Source organism: Sinohyriopsis cumingii, chromosome 3, assembly GCF_028554795.1.
Source record: "Sinohyriopsis cumingii isolate HCF-2022 chromosome 3, ASM2855479v2, whole genome shotgun sequence".
NCBI classification, from domain to species: domain Eukaryota; kingdom Metazoa; phylum Mollusca; class Bivalvia; order Unionida; family Unionidae; genus Sinohyriopsis; species Sinohyriopsis cumingii.
Window position 1 is genome coordinate 986,555 of NC_142963.1, and position 20,313 is coordinate 1,006,867.

Below are 20,313 nucleotides of genomic sequence, written 5' to 3' on the forward strand. Positions count from 1 at the left end.
TTGATTGCTTGGTATCTACCTGGTAACTCCCTTTTATGTTTTGAGAACTCATCAATTATAATGTGCGGAGACTGGAATACTGTTCAAGACTTAGATTTGGATACTTATAATATTTTACATGACAAACACCAACAGTCTAGGGCAGCGATTCAAGACCTGAAAAACGAATTGGAATTAATTGATCCCTGGCGAAATTCCAACCAAGACTTAAAGATGTATACCTGGAGGCAAAAATCTCCCTTGAAACAAAGTAGACTAGATTACTTTCTTGTATCAGATGACATTCATATGAATACAGCAGATGCATGTATCTTACCAGGGTACAAGACTGATCATTCAGCTATTGTTTTGAGTGTGGCGTTTTCAACGTTTCCAAGGGGAAAAGGATATTGGAAATTTAATAACCAACTGTTGAGGAACATTGAGTATACTGATTTGGTCAAAAAGTGTATAACTGACACTGTAAATGAATATTATGTAGGGGGAAATAAAGATGACTCTCTCCATGTTTCTCTTTCCTGTAACGACCAAATGTTCTTTGAAATTTTGAAAATGAAAATAAGATCTGAAACTATAGGTTATTCTATTAGGAAATCAAAAGAGAAACGGGAAAAATTAAAGAAAATTGAGCAGGAAATAATAGAAATTCAGGGGGGACTGTCGAATAACATAAATGGGGAAATTCTGGAAAATTTAGAGAGAAAAAAAACAGAATTAGAGGAATCTAGGAAAAAATACATAGAAGGTGTTATATTAAGATCTAAAGCTAGATGGTATGAATTTGGGGAAAAAAGCACAAAGTACTTTTTAAATCTTGAAAAAAGAAACTATGTTAATAAGACAATAAAGGAAATTATTTTAGATGATGGGACAAATATATCTGACCAAATAGATATTTTAGAAGCACAAAAACAGTTTTATATGGAATTGTTCAAAAGTAGAATTGCTCAGCTTGATGATGAGGCTATTCATGAAACTCGAAATAGATTTTTTAATCACAATATTAAACTTAGTCGAGAGGAAAGAGAATCATGCGAGGGTCTGCTTACAATTAATGAATTTGGTATGTCTCTAAAACGGATGGAAAATGGAAAAAGTCCTGGCTCGGATGGATTCACTGTAGAGTTCTATAAATTCTTTTGGAAGTCTCTGGGGGGATTTATATGTAGATCAATAAATTACGGATATACTGTAGGAAAACTGTAGGAAAACTTTCAGATTTTCAGACTCAAGGAGTCATCACCTGTCTACCAAAGGAGGAAAAAGACAGAAGATATTTTAAAAACTGGAGACCTATATCACTTTTAAATACTGATTATAAGATTGCTTCGGGAGCAATTGCAGCTAGGATTAAAAAGGTTCTTCCATCAATAATCAGCGATACTCAGAAAGGATATATGAAGGGTAGATTCATTGGAGAAAACACCAGACTATTATATGATATCATGGACCAACTTGAGAATGAAAACAGATATGGTTTATTATTGTTAATAGATTTCGAAAAAGCCTTTGACTCAATTAACTGGATCTTTGTAGAAGAAGCTCTACAATCTTTTAATTTTGGTGATTCCATTTGTAAGTGGTTTAAACTGTTTTGTAATGACTCTAATAGTTGTGTTATAAATAATGGACATATGTCATCTTTTTTCAGACTTGAAAGAGGATGTCGTCAAGGAGATCCCCTTGCACCTTATTTGTTTATCATTGGAGTTGAGATTTTAGCTATAACTTTAAAGCAAAACGTGGATGTACGGGGAGTAATCTTTGACGCCAGTGAATATAAATTGGGTCAGTATGCCGATGACGCTTTTATTCTTCTTGATGGATCTAGTTTTTTTCTTGAAGCAACTATGAATATCTTGCAAGGTTTTTCTCTATTATCGGGACTTAAATGTAACATAACAAAAACAAAAGCTATTTGGATTGGAAACAGGAAATTTTCTAATGAAAGAATATGTCCCGAAATGGGCCTAATTTGGTCCTCTTCTAACTTTACACTCCTTGGCATAGAATTTTCTCCAGATTTACAACAGATGGTGGAAATCAATTATATGAAGAAACTAACAAAGGCAAAACGAATACTGGCAAGCTGGAGTCAAAGACATCTATCAATAGTTGGTAAAGTAATTGTTGTAAAGACTCTTGTTCTGCCCATATTCATACATCTTTTTTCAGCACTTCCTAACCCATCAGCAAAAGTTGAAGCAGAACTAAATCGCATGTTATTTAAATTTGTATGGGGTGGAAAAGTAGAGAGAATAAAACGTGATATACTAGTTTCCCCAGAAAACGAGGGAGGACTAAATATGATACACATATTTTCATTCATTAGGTATATTAAGATAAGATGGGTTAAAAGATTGCTGGAAAAGGAAAATGGAACGTGGCAGAACTTAGTCAATACAACTATACTCAGAAATAAAAAGGATATTTGGAATTTAGGGAGAAGGAAATTAGAAGAATTTTGTAAGTTCATTAAAAACAGTTTTTGGAGAGATGTAATTTTGGCAGTATCTAAATGGAAAGAAGAACCGCAAAATCCTAACGAGTATCTATCCATGAGTATTTTAAATTTTGTCCCCCCTAAAATGATCTATCAATACAAATCCTGGACAGAAGCTGGTTTTGAAATTCTGAACGATCTAGTAGATGTTCACGGTAATTTAATACCTTTTGAGATAATAAAACAAAAAACTGGAAGCGATGATTTCTTGAAATACTTCTCCTTAATATCCAGAATTCCTAAAGCATGGAAAGATGCCATAAAAAACCACCTAGTACATAATAATTTTGATAAGCAGGAGGATAAAATAACGAACTTGCGAAAACAAGATTCACTCAAGTTTATTTACAAAGATCTTTTACAGGAAGTTAAAAGGCAACACACTGCGAAGCAAGAAACTTGGATGCAAGTATTAAATAAAAATATAAGTAGTGAGGAGTGGTCTGATATATATAGCCGGGCAAAATGCTGTACCAAGGATACCAAGTTGATCTCTTTTAACTTTAAATTAATCCATAGAATAATCGCTACTAATGATTTTCTTAAAAGAATTAACATATTTGATGACAACAAATGTACTTTCTGTAAGAGTGAAACTGAAAGTATTGAGCATCTCTTTTATGACTGCAGTATTACTTCACAGTTTTGGTACCGTTTTATTGAAGTTTTTGCACCTTTTTGCCCAAATATTGTACATCTGTCCAAAAAAGAAACATTTTTAGGAAGTGAACAACTGGACAGTTTGGGTAATTTTCTGCTTATTTTGGCAAAATATTATATTTATACTTGCAGATTCAATATGAAAAATCCTTCTATTTTTGCTTTTAAGCAAATAGTTGCAATGCATAAGAACATTGAAAATTACACTGCCAAGGTAAATAAAAAAGAGGACCAATTTCTTCAAAAATGGACCTCAACAATGAACATTTAACTTGTCTCTGACTTGAGGGTAAACAGGAACAAAATACTGTAATATCACAAAAGCCATGTCACCTAGATTTTGTGCCATATGCATGTGTATATGCGTGTGTGTGTGTGTGTGTTTCTTTTTTACTTTCTCTGTAGATTATATTTATTATCCCTAGATTATCTGATAACCAGAAATGTTTGATTGTAAGGTGATCCTGGGATGGTCCCCCGACCCAGTGGTCAACCTATTACGGGGTTAATAAAAAAAAAAAAAAAAAAAAAAAAAAAAAAAACTCCCTTCGATAACATCGCACACTAGATTGATTGCTATCACCGATGCGATATTTACGTTGTATGGAGCAATATGCCTACCACCATCTCCGTTATCGTGTTTGAGGATAGTTGATGGACCGAAAAAATCATTAAGAGACTTTCTTAGTTCTGGCGCGTTGTATCCTGGAAACTTGAAATCGGGTAAATCGGCTTCTGTGATATTATACTCAGTTAGGAATTTTTGTTTATTATCATCGCTGCTATCGGATATTATTTTAACGATTCGTTCATTGATATATTCCATGTCTGATATAAGTTGATTTAACACCTCAACGTGTTTTTGTGCTTTTGTTTTCCGTAGTTGTTCTAGTTGCAATCGGTAATTACGATTAATCTCGATAAAAAAACTATCGATATCATTTAAATTAACTGTGAATGTGACGAACGATTCAGGAGTTTTATTATAATGAAAATACCATTGCATGGTATTCCTGTCTTGAAATATAAACCTACTGGGTAATAACGTGTTTTTTATAATAGACAAATCATCTCGATAACTGGGATTAATCTCATGATACGATTGCGCATTCGTGTGAAATTCCCGCGGACTTTCATGAGGTGGATTCTTGGGCCAACCTAGTATGGTTCTTATTGAACTGTTATAAATATCAACCATATACCCTGGTGTGTTTATTTCAATCGTCGATGATAACGTCGGTTCATGAACCGTAATAGCGATTTTTGATTCTTTTCCTGTGATCGATTTTATCCTGCGTTGAAATTCTTTATTGATTTGTTCTATTTGGTATGACCCAGTTGGTATTGTAACCTCCTTCCAGTCTGGGGTCCCATTGGGTTTATTTGTCCATGCAAAAACCAGCGAGTTATTAGGTTGTTGTCCGTTAAATGCATCCGCTCGGATATTAGGCCAACTGTGATATACTCGCAATTTTGCCAGCGCTATTTCCTTCACTGGAATCGGAGAAGGGAAGTTTACACTGAATTCTGACTTCGTTGATGTTATCGATATCATAGTTGTTTGTACCGGAGTGGTGTTCTCCGCGATCCGTTGAAGTAATTGAAACCCTTCGGGGTTCAGCGACATTATTATTATTCGCTGTTTCTAGTGTTTAATTTCAACACCGAATATTAACAACCTGCTTGTTTTCAGGAGAATGTTTTGAGCCCATTGAAGTGGTTTCAGTGACGTGGTTTCCAGCTTCCAGTTGAAAATCCTCGATTTTTGACATCGCGGAGTCATACAACTGGACCATCGTGGAGAATTCAACATCGGATATAAACGAATTATCTATCGCCAACGAGATTAACCCGGATAATTTCGAGTACGCGTCGGATACTATTTGATGTTTTACTGTATACTCGTTGAGTTTTTTCTGAGAACACGATGATATCTTTCTAGTGATTGCGTTGGCGACTCCAGAAATTGTTGTCGCCGCGGAGATAGCGATTGGAACAGCGATCGGGGCCATCATGGTCACCGTGGATAAAATAACACCGGTACCGGCTACTATACCTGACACCGAGTACACGACTGCGTCGATGGTGGTTATTTTTCGACGGTATTTTTTTATTTTTATACAGTATTGTTCGGAAAGCGTTTTCAAATTCGCGGAGAATTCTTTTACGGTATTGAATCGATATTGATGTGACGTCGGTGATACCTCTGATTCAATTACATTGGTGGTCATTTTTATTTTAAAAGAGCATGTATGCACGTCTATACCTTTTTTGTTCGCTGCAACATCAGTTTTGATTATTCCTATTCCCCGCCAATACGCATCTACATTTTTTTTGTTCGCTTCAATATCAGTTTTGATTGTTCCTATTTCCTGTGTATGCGCGTCTATATTCCCCTTAATCGCTGCAACATTAGTTTTGATTGTTTCTATGTCCTGTGTATGCGCATCTACATTATTTATGATCGTTGTAACATCAGTTTTGATTGTTTCTATTCTCCGTCCATGCGAGTCTACATTATTTATGATCGTTGCAACATTAGCGCCGATTATTTCTATTTCCCATTCATGCACGTCTACACTCCTTTTGTTCGTTGCAACATCAGTTTTGATTGTTTCTATTTTCTGTCCATACGCAGTGATATCATTTATAGTTATTGTAATTTCATCCGGTTTGACATTTTTTCTACCAAAGAATTTATCAACGGCGTTATCAACCCTGTTAAAATTTTTTCGTAACGAGGTAAATTGGCCCGACAGCGTTGTAAACTCCAAAATACTATATTTTATCCCTACAAGATTCGGTTCGGTCACCGTCGGGGTCCCAAAAAAACTAGCAGTAGTGAGTTGTATACCGGTGACAGACTTTTGTATCCCCTCGAACTGATTTGCTTGCGCGTTAAATTTATCATAGAAATTTTTTAACGAATTCGACATGGTTATATAATTGTCACCCAGTGTATTTATTTTTCCATTTATCGTCAAGATGGATTCACCTGATTTAAGTCGTCCGTCGCCGGTATATAGCGCGATAGTGTTCTCGGCGGCATTACGTTGTCGTATTAAAACGTCATCCAGTGACACATTACTGGATTTTAATTTACCCTGACGATCTTGAAATACAACTATTTCGCCCGGGTCAACACTGGTTAGATTTAACGTATCAGCGATTTCATCCTCAATTAGTTTTTTTATGTCATCGGTTGTGGACGTTATGGATTCTTTCAGCGCCGAAACCGGTCGTCCCCAGATATCAATCATTATTATTGTAAAAAAACACAGTGTTTTTAATTAACCCGCCGGGCCTCTACGACCCCACTAGCGTATTCGTTTACAACCACATGAGGTGGTTTCTGCGATGATGAAATCGCCGCGAGTACGTTCAATACCTCACGGCCACATATCGGTGGGTTACTTAATTGTTGTGTTGGCAGCGTGGAATAAAAAACCGGGGCTGAACATGCCCAGATATACCACATGAACTCGTTTGGCGGGGCTAACCCGTATGAATCAAAATAGACGATCGCACGCGGATCAATTGCGTATGCAACCCAATGAGTTCCCGCTCCGGAGGATTTATCGAGGTTAATTATACCGGTTTCAATATTCCTTGGTTTTGTCGGTAATTGATCCCTCATAAAAACACCTCTGAAGTTTTTTATCGCTAACGCGTTTGCAGCATCTATTAAATCAAAATTAGACATAGGAGTCATTAAACGGTTCCCGGTAGTCTTAGACCCTTCCCCGAGTACCATGAATACGGGGTTCCCGGTAGTCTTAGACCCTTTCCTGCTACGGGTCGTTTTTTTTATAGCCTTTCCCGGTTGCCTTCTTCAATGCCATTCCCGCCGCGGTACCAACGGCTCCTAACGCCGCCGCCTTCGCCACTGCTGGGGCCGCCGCAGCAATCAACGCTGGAATCGCAGCTAACAGCGGAAATATCCCACCGGTCTTTTCCATGTTTTTAATCGCTGCGGCCGAAAAATCTATTTGAACACCCTTTTTATTCTTCATCGCATCATTGAAATGTTTTATTTGATGCGCCGTCAACGATATCTTATGATTACCACCTGCCATCTGTGACGGCTTTAACGTTATTGTGGTTCCACATTGTTTAGCCGACTTTGATCGTAATTTCTTGACTTGACCATCGGTCAACTCTACACCGACAACACTATACGACATTTTTATTGTAAACGTGTTTATGTTTTCAATTGCATGTTTTCCACTGGTGCATCAACGATTCTCATTCGTCCACCAACACCTTCCAACAGCATTGATTTATCGCTGAGAATGACAGCAACCGCTCTATAATTAACATCACCCGGGGCTATACGAGCTCGGAAGTGTATATCAACGACGGACTGTCTCGTTAAATCAAGATGTTCCAGCGAAAAGTAATAAATCGGATACAGGTTTTTAAAATCAAGTTGTGATATTTGCAAACCGGTGTCAACGTTTTGATCACGACCCATATATGACAGCATCCGATGGTACACGCGAGCAATATGGTTGTTGTCGTAATTAAGCTGTATATCCTCGGATGGTTCCTGTTGTCCGTTTATTTTCAGCGAAACCTCCCTGACTCCTAATTTATCAAATATCATATGACTGTGTTCTTGATTATTCAATCGATCCCTATTCTGTAGCGCTATAAATATATGACGCGGGGCTGAAACGCCTTGTTTTGATGCCAGGTGCCATGTAAATGTATCAGCGACATTATCCTCTTTAGCATCAGTTGTTACCGCTAGCCAACTTAACAACGATTTTCCCCCTGTTCCATAAATGATAACAATCGTGCTTCCGTGGTAACTGATGGAGTCAACACCGGCATCCACAATGCTATTTTAGTTAAAACGACTTTACCGGCAGCGACACCAGCAGCACGCCATATTGCATTGTTATCATCGCCCCTTCGCGATAGCGCAATTGTATGCTTAGCCCCATAGATAACTTTTCTGACATTTCTGCAGAATCCAAATATGTGATGGAGTGGAATCGCGCATGAAAACTGTCGGCGTTGTCCTTGTAATGTTGCTACTCGGGTTGCAAACCCTAGATTAAAATTATCGTTAGTACTTTTTATAACAGTGAAATCAGCGTCTGGTTTTATTCTGCGGTCTGGATTGGCAGCTTCAGCTTGATTATCAACTACGGTATTTTCTTTCATCAGCACGTTAATGTACTGAAAGTGATCAGCGTTATTAGTGGTATCCTTCGCGAACATCATAGATGGGCCCGCCGATCTTGTATAATCATCAGAATATCTTGCTAGCCCGATTATCGTTGTTGCAACATCAACATCGTTTTCTATTGATTCAATTTCTCGCCCGTCAATGAGATATCTAGCACTCTCAAATAACGCCATGATGCCGTTGTTGACAAAGCCAACTTGAACACGAGGGTTATTTGCGTATGGTGCATTATCGGCAGCATTTGTTACAAGTTCTCCCTCAATTTCGATAAACGCTTCACACGGCAAAAAGTATTTACTGGTATCTTGGACTTGAAGTTCAATTCGCGATCGTAGGTTGGCTTGTGGTGGTTGATAGGAATAAAATTGATAATCACGGACAGAATCATCCCTGCGCACTGGGGCGTCCATATCAAACGCGGGATCAGCGGTTCGCGCAAACATTTTATTATTTATCATGTTGATGTTTTCAATTGCGAAACTCTTTGAGTGGAAAATCTACGATTTTCATCAACGTCGTTTTCGTCATAAATTCTTTAAGCCACTTCCCGCTATCGCGTTCATGAGCGCGTTGGTTGTTGCATCGGTGGATGGCTTTGCCAGAGCCGCCAACGACTCTAGTTTTTCTTCCACGGCGTTATTTATTACTTTACTGACATTTGCAGGCATCACTGTTGTTGATGGCATCACCGGTGGTTTCTGTTTTCTTTTTCTCACCAACGACATTAGTTTGTCCTTTGCTGCAGAAAACGCCCTTCCGGCAACATCTCCAATAGCACTAATACCCCTATCACGAATAACATCAATAGCCTTCATTCCTAATTGTTTGGCTAACGGCGCCACTTTTGGAGCCATTCTTGTAAATAACCCCGCAATGGTGCTACCGAGACCGTCTCCGTACCACGCGCGGTATACAGGCAATCGTGAGTTTACCACATAGACGCTGACTGGTTTATCATGGTTGTAGTGTATAATCATCTTTATTATAAAAACACCAGTGTTTTCCAATTAGTGATTGGTCAATCGCTGTAATGACCGTGGTCATCAAAACCGTCCACGAGTTCGTCTATGAGCGTTCGATATACATTAATGTCCATGATACCACCGGCAAATAACCGCCTGCAAATGTCAGCGGCCTCATTGATTATTTCCGGAGAGTTATTTCCGGCTCGTTTTCCTCCGATTAGTACTTCCAGCCGTGATATATCACTGAGAACATTACCAGGACAAGTAACGTCTTTACCAACAGAGTATCCTTTTCCTTTTTTTGGTTTCCTACTTTTAACCTTATCGAGGAATGCTTTGTAATCGGTATCACCACGTGGTATTATATCCTTATATCTACTTGCTAAATACACTATTCTTGTCCATTTTTCCACCGAATTTACATTTTTCTCGTAGCCGCTATTGATATACATCTCTCGTGAATCCTTATCAAAATTTATGGCAGTAAAATTAACTAATTCTTCATCGTCAAGATTTCTGATTGTGTCTATTGTGCTCTTTTTAAGTACATTACGGGGTATATTCTCCTTTATCTCCTCCTGTTCTTGTATTTCTTTCTGTATTTCTTCCTGTATTTCTTCTTCTGGTTCTCTTGCGGTGGCGCCTAGTTCTTCTTCGTCGGCGATTGTAACATAAGGTTCTTGTGGATCGGGGGGCGGTGCAATAGGTCGTGGTTGGCGCTGTTGTAGTTCTTTTAATACTCGTTCTTTTCGTTGTTGTTGCCGTGAGGTGGTTACTATATCCACGGGAAGTGTTTCTAAAGACTTTTTTGTTTGTTCGGTCTGAGCCGCTATCTTTTCAAGCGCACCGAGGACGGGCACAGTTGCCGCCGTAACATCTTTGGTCGCTTTAGTTACCGGGGCAAAGAGTTGTTCGCTTCCAACAGCAAAATCAGTTTGCATTTGTTGCCGCGTTTGAAGTTTCTCTCTCACTCTGTCTCGTAACGGTATAAACTTTTTAAGCGCTGCTAGTCTTTCACGTGCTAATCTCGTTGTAAGTGATTCACCTACCATTTATTATAAATAAAATTCTTCTAATTTTATAATACAAAACCCCAACACGTCATTGCAATTACCAGGTCAAAGTATACGACGCAATCCGGGAAATCACGGGGAGGGTTTTAAACTAGTGGTTACTGAACACGGTGATGATATCACCACAGCAATGGCGGTGTCGCAGTAATCAGTACGCACATAGTTGTATAGGAAAATCCAGATTGATAAGAATTCTTGGAGGAGAAAATATACCTGCATACGTATATGGCAAAAAAAAAAAATGTTGTTTTAACGTTTTATTTTTTTTTTTACTTGTACACACGAGTATAATCGGTGATTTCAATTGAGAGTTCTCTCCTCCACAGCGTCTTCGTCTAGAATCTTCCTGATGTTTTTAATTTTATTAGAGATTTCTCGACGCCGTTCAAAAGCCTGTCCGAGTTTTTGTCGTATTTTTTCAACGGTAGTAAACAATCCAATAAATGCATTTACGTCATTGCCATACAGGTTTTCATTGATCGTATATTGTAATCGCTTTATAAAAGAATACTCATGTGGCAAGGTATATCGACCTTTCTTTGATTGCTCGTTAATAATTTCATAATCGGACAATATTTTTTGGTTATCAAGCTTATCAGATAATACAATTCCTTGATTTTTTAATTTTGAAATTTCAGTTAAAATGTTATTGATGTCTTCAATATTCATATTCTTATAAACATCTTTATTTCTAATATAAAAAAAAATGTTTTACAAAATGAACTCTGCGTATCAATCCCGAGGTGTGTTATTTATTACTATTGATAGTATGAGGTATTACAGTTGAAACAGACAATTCGTCACGGCGACTTCGTCACTCGCTGATATAATCGGAGGATTTATTTATATATGAAAATCGAATTCTGTGTCCATTTTTACCTGATAAAGCTGTTTGATATACTCGTTCTGCAACATTTTAAACTGATTTACTACAAATATCGAAGTACCTACCGGCTTCATTCATCGACTGAAATATTTTTTCTTCGTGCGTTGATGTATCAAACGATTTGACGCTTTTTGCTTTTTTTGCGTGTTTCCCTGTTTTTCCAAATTTGGAATTTTGACTCGGTGTAACAGCTCTTAAATTACACAGTCTGTTATTTTGAGGGTATCCATCAATGTGATCAATAACGAGACCGTCCTCGATTGGTCCGTTAAACGCTTCATATACCACCCTGTGAACAAGATACTTCTTCTTTCCGGCACCAAACATCAAATACCCGTGATTATTTTTCCGTCCAACCGGCTTCTTCAGTCTACAATTTCTAACAACGCCGTCGCGAGATGCCTCGTAATTAACAAGCACAGGATGCGGCTGAAATTCTTGGTCCATTCGTATAATAATACTACTTGTCTAATTCATTATTTGGTTTAATTATAAACCTTTCAATGTAGTCCTGAGGAGTTTTGATGATTTTGTCCTTAACGGAGTCAGCGGTGGGGTCAATGACGGCGTTTTTTATTCGCTTGTCGTAATAGCGTTTTAGTTCCCTGTATCGCTTTCCGCCACAATTGATACACAACTGTGATTTTCCTCTTACACCAACGTGGCAAACCAAGCACGGGAGGGGGCCATTTGAACCATTACGAACGCTTTGTAAATGATACCCGCAGAATTCACCTCTACATGATTTATTGCACGGGGTTGTCGACCCAATCATCAACCATTTGCAGTGATTCATTATACTATATTCTTTTATTTAAATACTTGTTTTAATTATATGGAGGAGGAGTTCAAGAAACTAGCAGCAATTAAGCCCTGGAAAAATATTAAGTTCAATCTCAATAGAGTCCTCAAGGACGCACCAAAAGCGTTAATAAACGATAGAACCCTGTTGAATAAAATACGCGATTGTATCAATGAATTCAAGCGTGATGGTGCATCTCATAGTTGGTCAACATTTCGAATTGATGGTGTTGTTGATGCTACCATGAACGACAACCGCGCAGCAACGATAATATCACAACTTGACGGTAAAAAGTATTTCTTCAGAGTAAAATTCATTGTCCGGGTGGAATCAGGTAATTGGATCATACGTGATAAATTTGAACCGGTTCTCAGCGACAAGAAGACAGTTATTGTTAGCCGCGACTCCAAGCCAGGGCTGTTAACCGGAATTGACAGACCATACTATGAACGAGCGTATCCTGAAACAGCAGTTGTCTATGGAATATACCCGTTAAATAAGAAACCTGATATCGGAAAACTAGCGCCGATGAAACAGTCAACGGGGATAAATTGTGTAGCAGAACGAGTAATAGAGCATTTTACAAATGCGTGTCGAGGAAATAAACTGACCGATTTACGACGTAGCAAAATAAACCAATGGGAGGAGACAGTGCGCGAGCGAGGAGCAACCATCAGCGACATAGCGAAATTAGAAACATCGTTGAGATTTCCAATAACCGTTACAACAATAACCGGTGAAGTATTATATGAATCAAAGTATAAATCAAAGGGAGCCCCAATCAAAATTATTGATCATAACGAACACGCGTGGACGCCCGCGGTCACAATATTTCCACGGGATAGAACAGTAAAGTATATCCCGGGGGAATTCCTGGGAGAGGATGGTTTTCTCGCGGAGAGGAAACTATTTGATGCTATTGCCTGCTTGTGTAAAAACGACCCTGTATCAGTGTGGTTACTTCGCAGCGCTGAAAACGATGTGGATACCTTTGATCAGTTTGTAAGACCAAACGGTGAATTATATCGCACTGAAGCGTTTCACAACAAGATGAAAAAAACCGCCATGGAATTTGAAGAGCATGATGAACAACTGCTAACAAATTGTTTTACGATTCCATCGGTTGCGGCTCATGTTGCAGCAAGGAAAAATGCATGGAGACCAACGCGCAAGGAATTTCTACCGGATGTACAATCCAGTTGTTTGGAATACTATCACGGTGGACTATGGAACACTGAATACAACCGCGACGCTATGATTTCCGTTGATATGGTTGCCTGTTATCCAGCGAGTTTTCTCGGGTATGGATCCGCCGCTGAGTACTTTAAACGATTTGGACACCCCAGACATGAAATGACTCGTGTTGCTATTAATGGACCACGCCTGATTTCGATTTAACCGGATTCGCTCGCATAGTATCATTTGAATTCGCGGCAGGACTTCATCGCTGTTGCTATATTTGGATCGGTAGACACATGGCTGAAAAGGGATGGCTTCCAATAGCACTGCTACGGTTTATGATTGATTGTAGCATGCTTGTATCGTTGATTGTCAGTGACGCGATTATATCATACCGGGCGCAGACTGAAGCCTGGTTACCAGAACCAGAGCGTCTAGATAGCATAATTGACGAGTCCAGAAAACACATTGATGCCAACGAGGAATATATCATCGAATGGTCCAAAAAGATATTCAACCAACGAAACCGCGAGGCAAAAGATCTCGGTAGAAGAATAATTGGTAAGTTCACACAAGGTGGAAAAAACTGCGACTACAAACGATATTGCTCACGGCTGATTATAGATGACGCAGAATATGATTTCGTAATCAAGGACGCAGTGGCAAAAAATAGATACGTGAACTGCAAAACAGCTTTCTTGTCCAATGGAACAAAGTTGGGTACAGTTGTTACCTACAGCGATGGAGACAGCCCGGCATATCCACATTTGAGGGCGTCTATGCTGGGTTACGCCGCTATCAATTTATTCTCAATGATAAATAGATTTCCCGACACCGCGGTTAGAGTTGCGATTGATTCATTTTACATAGACGTAAAGTATAAGGGAAACATAGCCGAGTTTACTAGTCCGGACGAGAGTTGGGGTATATGGAGAATTAAAAATGAAATACGACGCGATTATTCCCCGTCAGCAGATGTCACCGTTGAAAATAATTACTTACGCGGTGATAATCTATCAGAATGGTCTAATGCACCACCGTGTTCTGATCCAATTTGTAGATATAAAACAGTTTATTTAAGCGGCTGTGGTGGGTCAGGAAAGACGACTCGGGCAATTGAATTATTTTGAACGCGGGCAAGTATAATCGTGCTTACACCGACCCATAGACTAGCGCGAGAGATAAAACAATGAAATGTTGACGCCGTTACTTATCACAGCTTTTTTCGATACAGCGGCGGTGAGTGGACTCCTGATCGAATGGGGGAAAAATTTATTCCTGAGGTTATCATCTGGGATGAGATATGTACTGTTTCGTTAGATGTTTTACAAATGTTTCTTGAGTGGTTGCTGCGCGCGAATACAGCGGTGATAATGTGCGGAGATCATGGCCAACCACCACCATTTGTCGGCGAGGGTCCACATGATTGGTTAAAGGGTTTTGTGGACTATTATGAAGAAACCGATACTGATTACCGAGCACTTGATGAACAACTGCGCGAGGTTAAAAAATTAATTAGATTACAGCCAGATAGAGTTCAATGTGAAATAATCCGCGAGGTGATTCCGGAAACGCCGTTAAATGAATTCTGGGAAACATGGAGACCAAACGATTTGATTGTAGCAAGTAGAAAGATAGTCAGAGACACACTTCAGCGGAAGTTGTTTACGTTGCATAAGGAAAAGTTTCCAACGCGCCCAGTGCCGTTATGTTATAGACCCGCGGACACACGGCGGCAGAACACTGAAGTTGAAATCCCGGGCCCGACAGCGTCAGGGACAAAAAAACAAATTCTTGTGCTGAATGATATTGTGCTCGTTGATATCAGCGTCGTCGAGGACGCGCTATGTGCTGATAAATCCCCGTGGACGCTAGGATACGCAACGACAATACATTCCTCGCAGGGACTGACTATCACGGATACAATTGTTTGGATGGTTGATAATCGCATCGAATGGTCAAATCTAGTCTATCTTGCAGTGTCCCAAGTACGGAGGATAAATCAGCTTCGAAGAATTGTTATTGACGAAGCCAGTGACAACGATGACATTATTGATGCTAGCGTCATTGATAGAAAACTCTCGGGTTACCGCCAACAGGATAAAAAAAAACAGCGGCGTTTTGATATTGATGCCGAATTAATAATTGCATTACGACAACAACAGAATAATCACTGCGCGAGTTGCAATTGTGTAATGCGCTGGCGTTATTCGGATAAAGACGCTCGCCAATTTACCGTGGACAGGATCGATAACAGTCTCGGTCATGTCAAAAACAATGTGAGGTTGACCTGTCTTGAGTGCAATAGACTCAACGGCGCTAGTTAAGACCATGCGGGGGCAATTGAGTATCGTCAGGTATCACTTGTAGTTGCTCGCGTGTAAACCCCCGCTGTGGGGCAGTTGAATCCAGTCTATAGATCGGTGGTCTACCAGTTGATCGTGTTATCGTTGATATGTTATGTGTGGTAACACTCCAAAAAGGATCAGTAGCTCTTTTTTTACCGCCTTCAAGCTCTCCTGGTTCATACAGATATCTAACAGTGACATCGCCGAGAATCGGCTTGGAAACGCTATCTATTTTTGATCTTCCGGGTATATATTTTTTTTAATCGCGTCGCTGGGCTTCATGTTGATTGCTCGGGTAATCTCGTTATTTAACGCTGCAATTACGCCTGGTAATCTTTTAACCCATTCACGAGATCGTTTTTCCTGGATGAATTCTTTCGCGTATTGATATCCAAATAACCGTTCAGCAAGAGTCCGATTGAATCGTTCAACAATTGCCTGATCACGATGTAGCGCAGTATGACCTCGTCGTATCGCGACGCTATGATGTTTCAGCGTTGATAAAACAGCGCCGCGAAATTCATTGCCAGGATCAACTTGTAATAGATTTGGCCAGCGCAGAGGACCCCTTCGGTAAATCCGCTCAAACGCATCGGCTACTTCAGTTGCTGACTTTGTTTTTAACGGCTCCGCTTGTTTGTATCGACTCGCAACATCAACTACGGTTAGCGCGTATTTGTAACCGTTCTCATGCGGCAGAAATAGTATATCAGCTTGATGAACTTCATTGGGTACGGTAACATCAAAGCGCGAGAAGTTGATTTGTTTAGGTGGCGGTAGATAGATTTGCCATATAGCCTGTTTGGATAACCAATTAGCCGCAACGGCCTTTGTTACCTTTGCAGCGCTTGCGAGTTTACCAATTGCGGCCTTCCCCTTCCAGTATCCTCTCGGAGAATAATAGATGGATTCCATGTTGTTATTATAAACGCTAGCGTTTTCAATTACCAGCGCGAGAAGCTCCGCTTCCAATCATTAATTTACCTTTCATAGCCGATTTTACCAACCATGAAGCCAATTTTTCTTTGAATGATTTATCAGGAATAGCATTTAACGCGTGAATTAATTTTACATCCGCGATATGACGCTGTTGCAGATCGCTACTTTTGTAGTAAGCAACATCATGAGCATGACACGCCTTATCGATAGCGTTTATTGGATACTCACCGGGTCTCGGCTGATTTTGATCATCGAGTCTGATATCTAATCGTGTTCCGGGGCCACAGTAGCTATATCCTGGGAGGTGCTTTTCTCCTGGATACTTTGCCCACGGTGTTCCGGGGAGTTTTGATAACTTGGCTGCAATATCACCTCCTCGCTTTTTTTTAAAACATCCCCGGGTCTAATAGAAATAAATCTAAATTTCTTTGTACCGCATCGTGCACACTTACCAGTAAGTGCCGATCTGTTATTTCTCGTAACGGTTGTCATATCATTTGTGCCAGTACGCACTCTACACTTCACACAATATAAATCCATAATTTATGTATAGAGATATGAATATAATTGATTTTTCGGCGACTAAAACAAGAGAACCAGTTAAGCATGTTGCAGCGTTACCAAACTCGATCCGGATGATTATCATCGGACCATCTGGATCCGGCAAGACGCAATTGTTACTCAATTTAATAATGAGATGGATGAAGTGGGATAAGTTGTATTTAATCGCCCCTAGCGTGGATGATCAACGATGCTACGAGGTGTTGAAAGATTTTAACGAGAATGCATCAGCGATCGCTGAAAAAAATGTTATTGAGTTTATTACAGATATCAATGATGCACCAGTTATTGATGATATTGATGGCGACGTTAACAATCTAGTCGTGTACGATGATGTTATGTTAGACAATCAAAAAAACCCAGCTAGGATATTTTCCAGAGGCAGGCATAAAAACACCGACGTGATATATGTCACTCAACGATACACTCAGATTCCAAAAGTAATCAGAGACAACTGTAATATTCTTGCTGTATTCAACGGCGTTGATACACACACGCTACGAAATATTTGGCAGACATGGTGCGGCGGTGACATGGACTTTAATGGTTTTCGAAACTTTTTTAGTCATGCTCAGTCGACCCCACATGGATTTGTAACGATAAATTTACATGATCCTCGGACACAATATCGTATCGGACTTGACCAAATATTCGGTTAGTTGTAAATAATTTTCATTGTAAATAGCCCCTTAGCAGCAGGGGGGGCAATGACATCGACGCGGTCGTCGCGCTTTTTTACTGGACGCTGACGACGCTGGGATCGCTGAGTGCAGAAAGTATTAATTAGACCAAATGACGATTGGACGACCCGCCCGACGACGATGTCGTTTTTTTTTTACCGGGCGCTGACGACACCGGATCCGCTGAGTGCAGAAAGTATTAATTAAGCCAAATGACGATTGGACAAAATGTCCGATTCGCCCCCCCTGCTGCTCCTCCCTGTCCAGTTTCAGTGGTCCCAATTCTAGATGAAATGTGGCTTTTCCCAATTCTTTTAACAGTGTCCCACCTGCTCCAGCCAAAGTTACAGACTTCTTTAACGGTGGACGTTTCTCCTCAGGTATTTGATTATAAACTCTGTCAGCAATAATGGTCTTTGTTGCACCCGTATCTGCAGTAAACATCAATTTCACCCCTTCTATTTAACCCTTAATGTAAATTCCATCATACTTTGGGATGCGTCGTCTGATAAATTCTGGATTTATTTGATCATTATCTTCCATATGTGGGCCCTTGTCATATGGGGCTGCACTTAGGCCCGTGGAGCCAGCCCTATCTTGTTTAAAGCATCAGAGTTGAAAGCAGTCGGATTGGTGACTGATTTCTCTTGAAGAGTGGGTTCTCCAGTTTGCATGTTTGACCTCGGTCCATCAGCATAGAGTTTTGTATGCTTAAATGGGCAGTCTCTTGAAAAATGTCCCTGCTCCCCACAACTAAAACAGGTTAGATCGTGACCATTCCCCTCAGTTCTCCTGTGATAAGTTTGCATTTGTTGCCTGCCTCCCTTGCGTAGCAATGTGGACATATTGTTTTGCTGTATTCTCTTCAACCCATCTTCAATTTTCTTTATCAACTATCTGTTGTAGAATTTCTCTGTCTTGGGATTTATTCCCGCTAGATTCCTCACTTTCTATCGTGTCTTCTTTTCTTGTCTTTAGAGTGGCAGGTCCACCCTTTACTGTATTCTGTGTTTTCTTCACACCATCATTCTTTACTGGTACCCGGTATACATGCTCACCTGTTCCGTACTCACCTTCCTCAATTAATTCACAATCATCATCTAAATCTGACTCAACTCCCTGCGGTGTAGTCCTTCTGGTCATCTTTTAAATGTTCTATCTTGCGCAGATTCATGGACATTGGGACATGTCTTGGTTTGCATAAAATTTACTACATGGTACACTGCTTCATCACTGTCATTTGGTTCCTTGACATATTCACCTGGAAACGAGCTCTGTCATCATACAGACCATCTAAAAATCTTCTAAGTAAATCTTCTCTTCTGGTTCTTGTGTCTCTGTTAGGATGTGCCTTGTCATACAGCCGCTTTAACTCTGCAGCATACTCCTCTGCAAGCTCTCCTGGTTTTTGCTTCCTTCTGCTGAATTGCCCAGCATAAGTCTTTGTCGTCTCCACAATACGATAGCGATTGTTCAGCTCATTCACTAGTGCTCTGAAATTTCCAAAGGTCTTTCTAGGAAGCTGACTGAATACAAAGTCCCCAGCCTGTCCATGCAGGCGTGGTAATAACTCGTCCAGTTTCTGCTCATCGGTCCAGTGTTGCCTATCAGCTATTGCTGTAAACCTGTTAATCCATACATTCCATGATTCTTTCCCAGTAAATGCAGGAAGACGCACACTATGACTCCTTGCAGTTCTGAAACTTGTGGCCTGTCCCATATTCAGACTAGATCTGGAAATGCCCGAACTATACCCTTCAACTTCAACATCACTCCCATCTGATGAACTCATAATATCATCAGCATTACCGTCACTATCCAGTGACATTCGTGTCCTTGTCGAATGCACTTTTCTATTACTTCTGCTTGTCTCAATAACTGAATCTCGAGACTCCCCAACTGGAGTATTTCAACAGGATGGTGACTGGGCCATAGCCACCAACCCTTGTAATACATTCTCTATACTCTGCATTGTCCCAGATACCTCTTTCATAAACCCTTGCATTGCAGTACTTACTGCAGAAACAACGCTTCCAGTCAGATCTGTAGAATTTTCCTTGGCCATTTCAGCATTTTCTCCAATAACATTGCCTTCCTCAACACCATGTAGATTCCTCTGCCACTCTCTGGTGGCTGGCAACACCTGGACAGATGCATTTAATCTTCTTGACCTTCTCTCAGTAACTTCACATAACCTGCTTGGCCCTGCATTATAATCAATATCAGTTGCCCTATTATCGTTTAAATCTTCATTTCTCATATGTGTCCTGTCGTCTTTTTCAGAGATGACATCCTCACCAAATTCACTGTGATCTTCAACTACTGATTCCACTGGAAATCTGCATCCAGCATCCATTTCTACTTCACATGAGGACCCTTTGCCTTGGATCTGGTCCCACTCGACAGTCAGTTGACTCATCCCCTGAGCTTTTTGATTCTTCCGTTTGCCCATGACAGATACAACAGCTCAAATTAAGGTGCAGTATACCCAGACTCACTTGTTTGGAGCTCTGTATCAGC

The 20,313-nt window shown here is 40.0% G+C and overlaps 2 protein-coding genes across 6 annotated transcripts in view; both read right to left on the minus strand.

Moving 5' to 3' along the window:
- LOC149802322 (radical S-adenosyl methionine domain-containing protein 1, mitochondrial-like) overlaps positions 1-20,313 on the minus strand; it is a 149,205-nt gene that overhangs the window by 120,486 nt on the left and 8,406 nt on the right. The gene's annotated exons all lie outside the window — the stretch shown is intronic.
- Positions 19,004-19,621, minus strand: LOC149802326 (uncharacterized). Its single transcript, XM_089954183.1, has one exon. The coding sequence runs from the start codon at positions 19,619-19,621 to the stop codon at positions 19,004-19,006; it is 618 nt and encodes a 205-aa protein (XP_089810309.1).

Coding starts and splice junctions, on each gene's coding strand:
- LOC149802326 (XM_089954183.1), bottom strand. CDS start 19,621: ATGTCACTGGATAGTGACGGTAATGCTGATGATATTATGAGTTCATCA.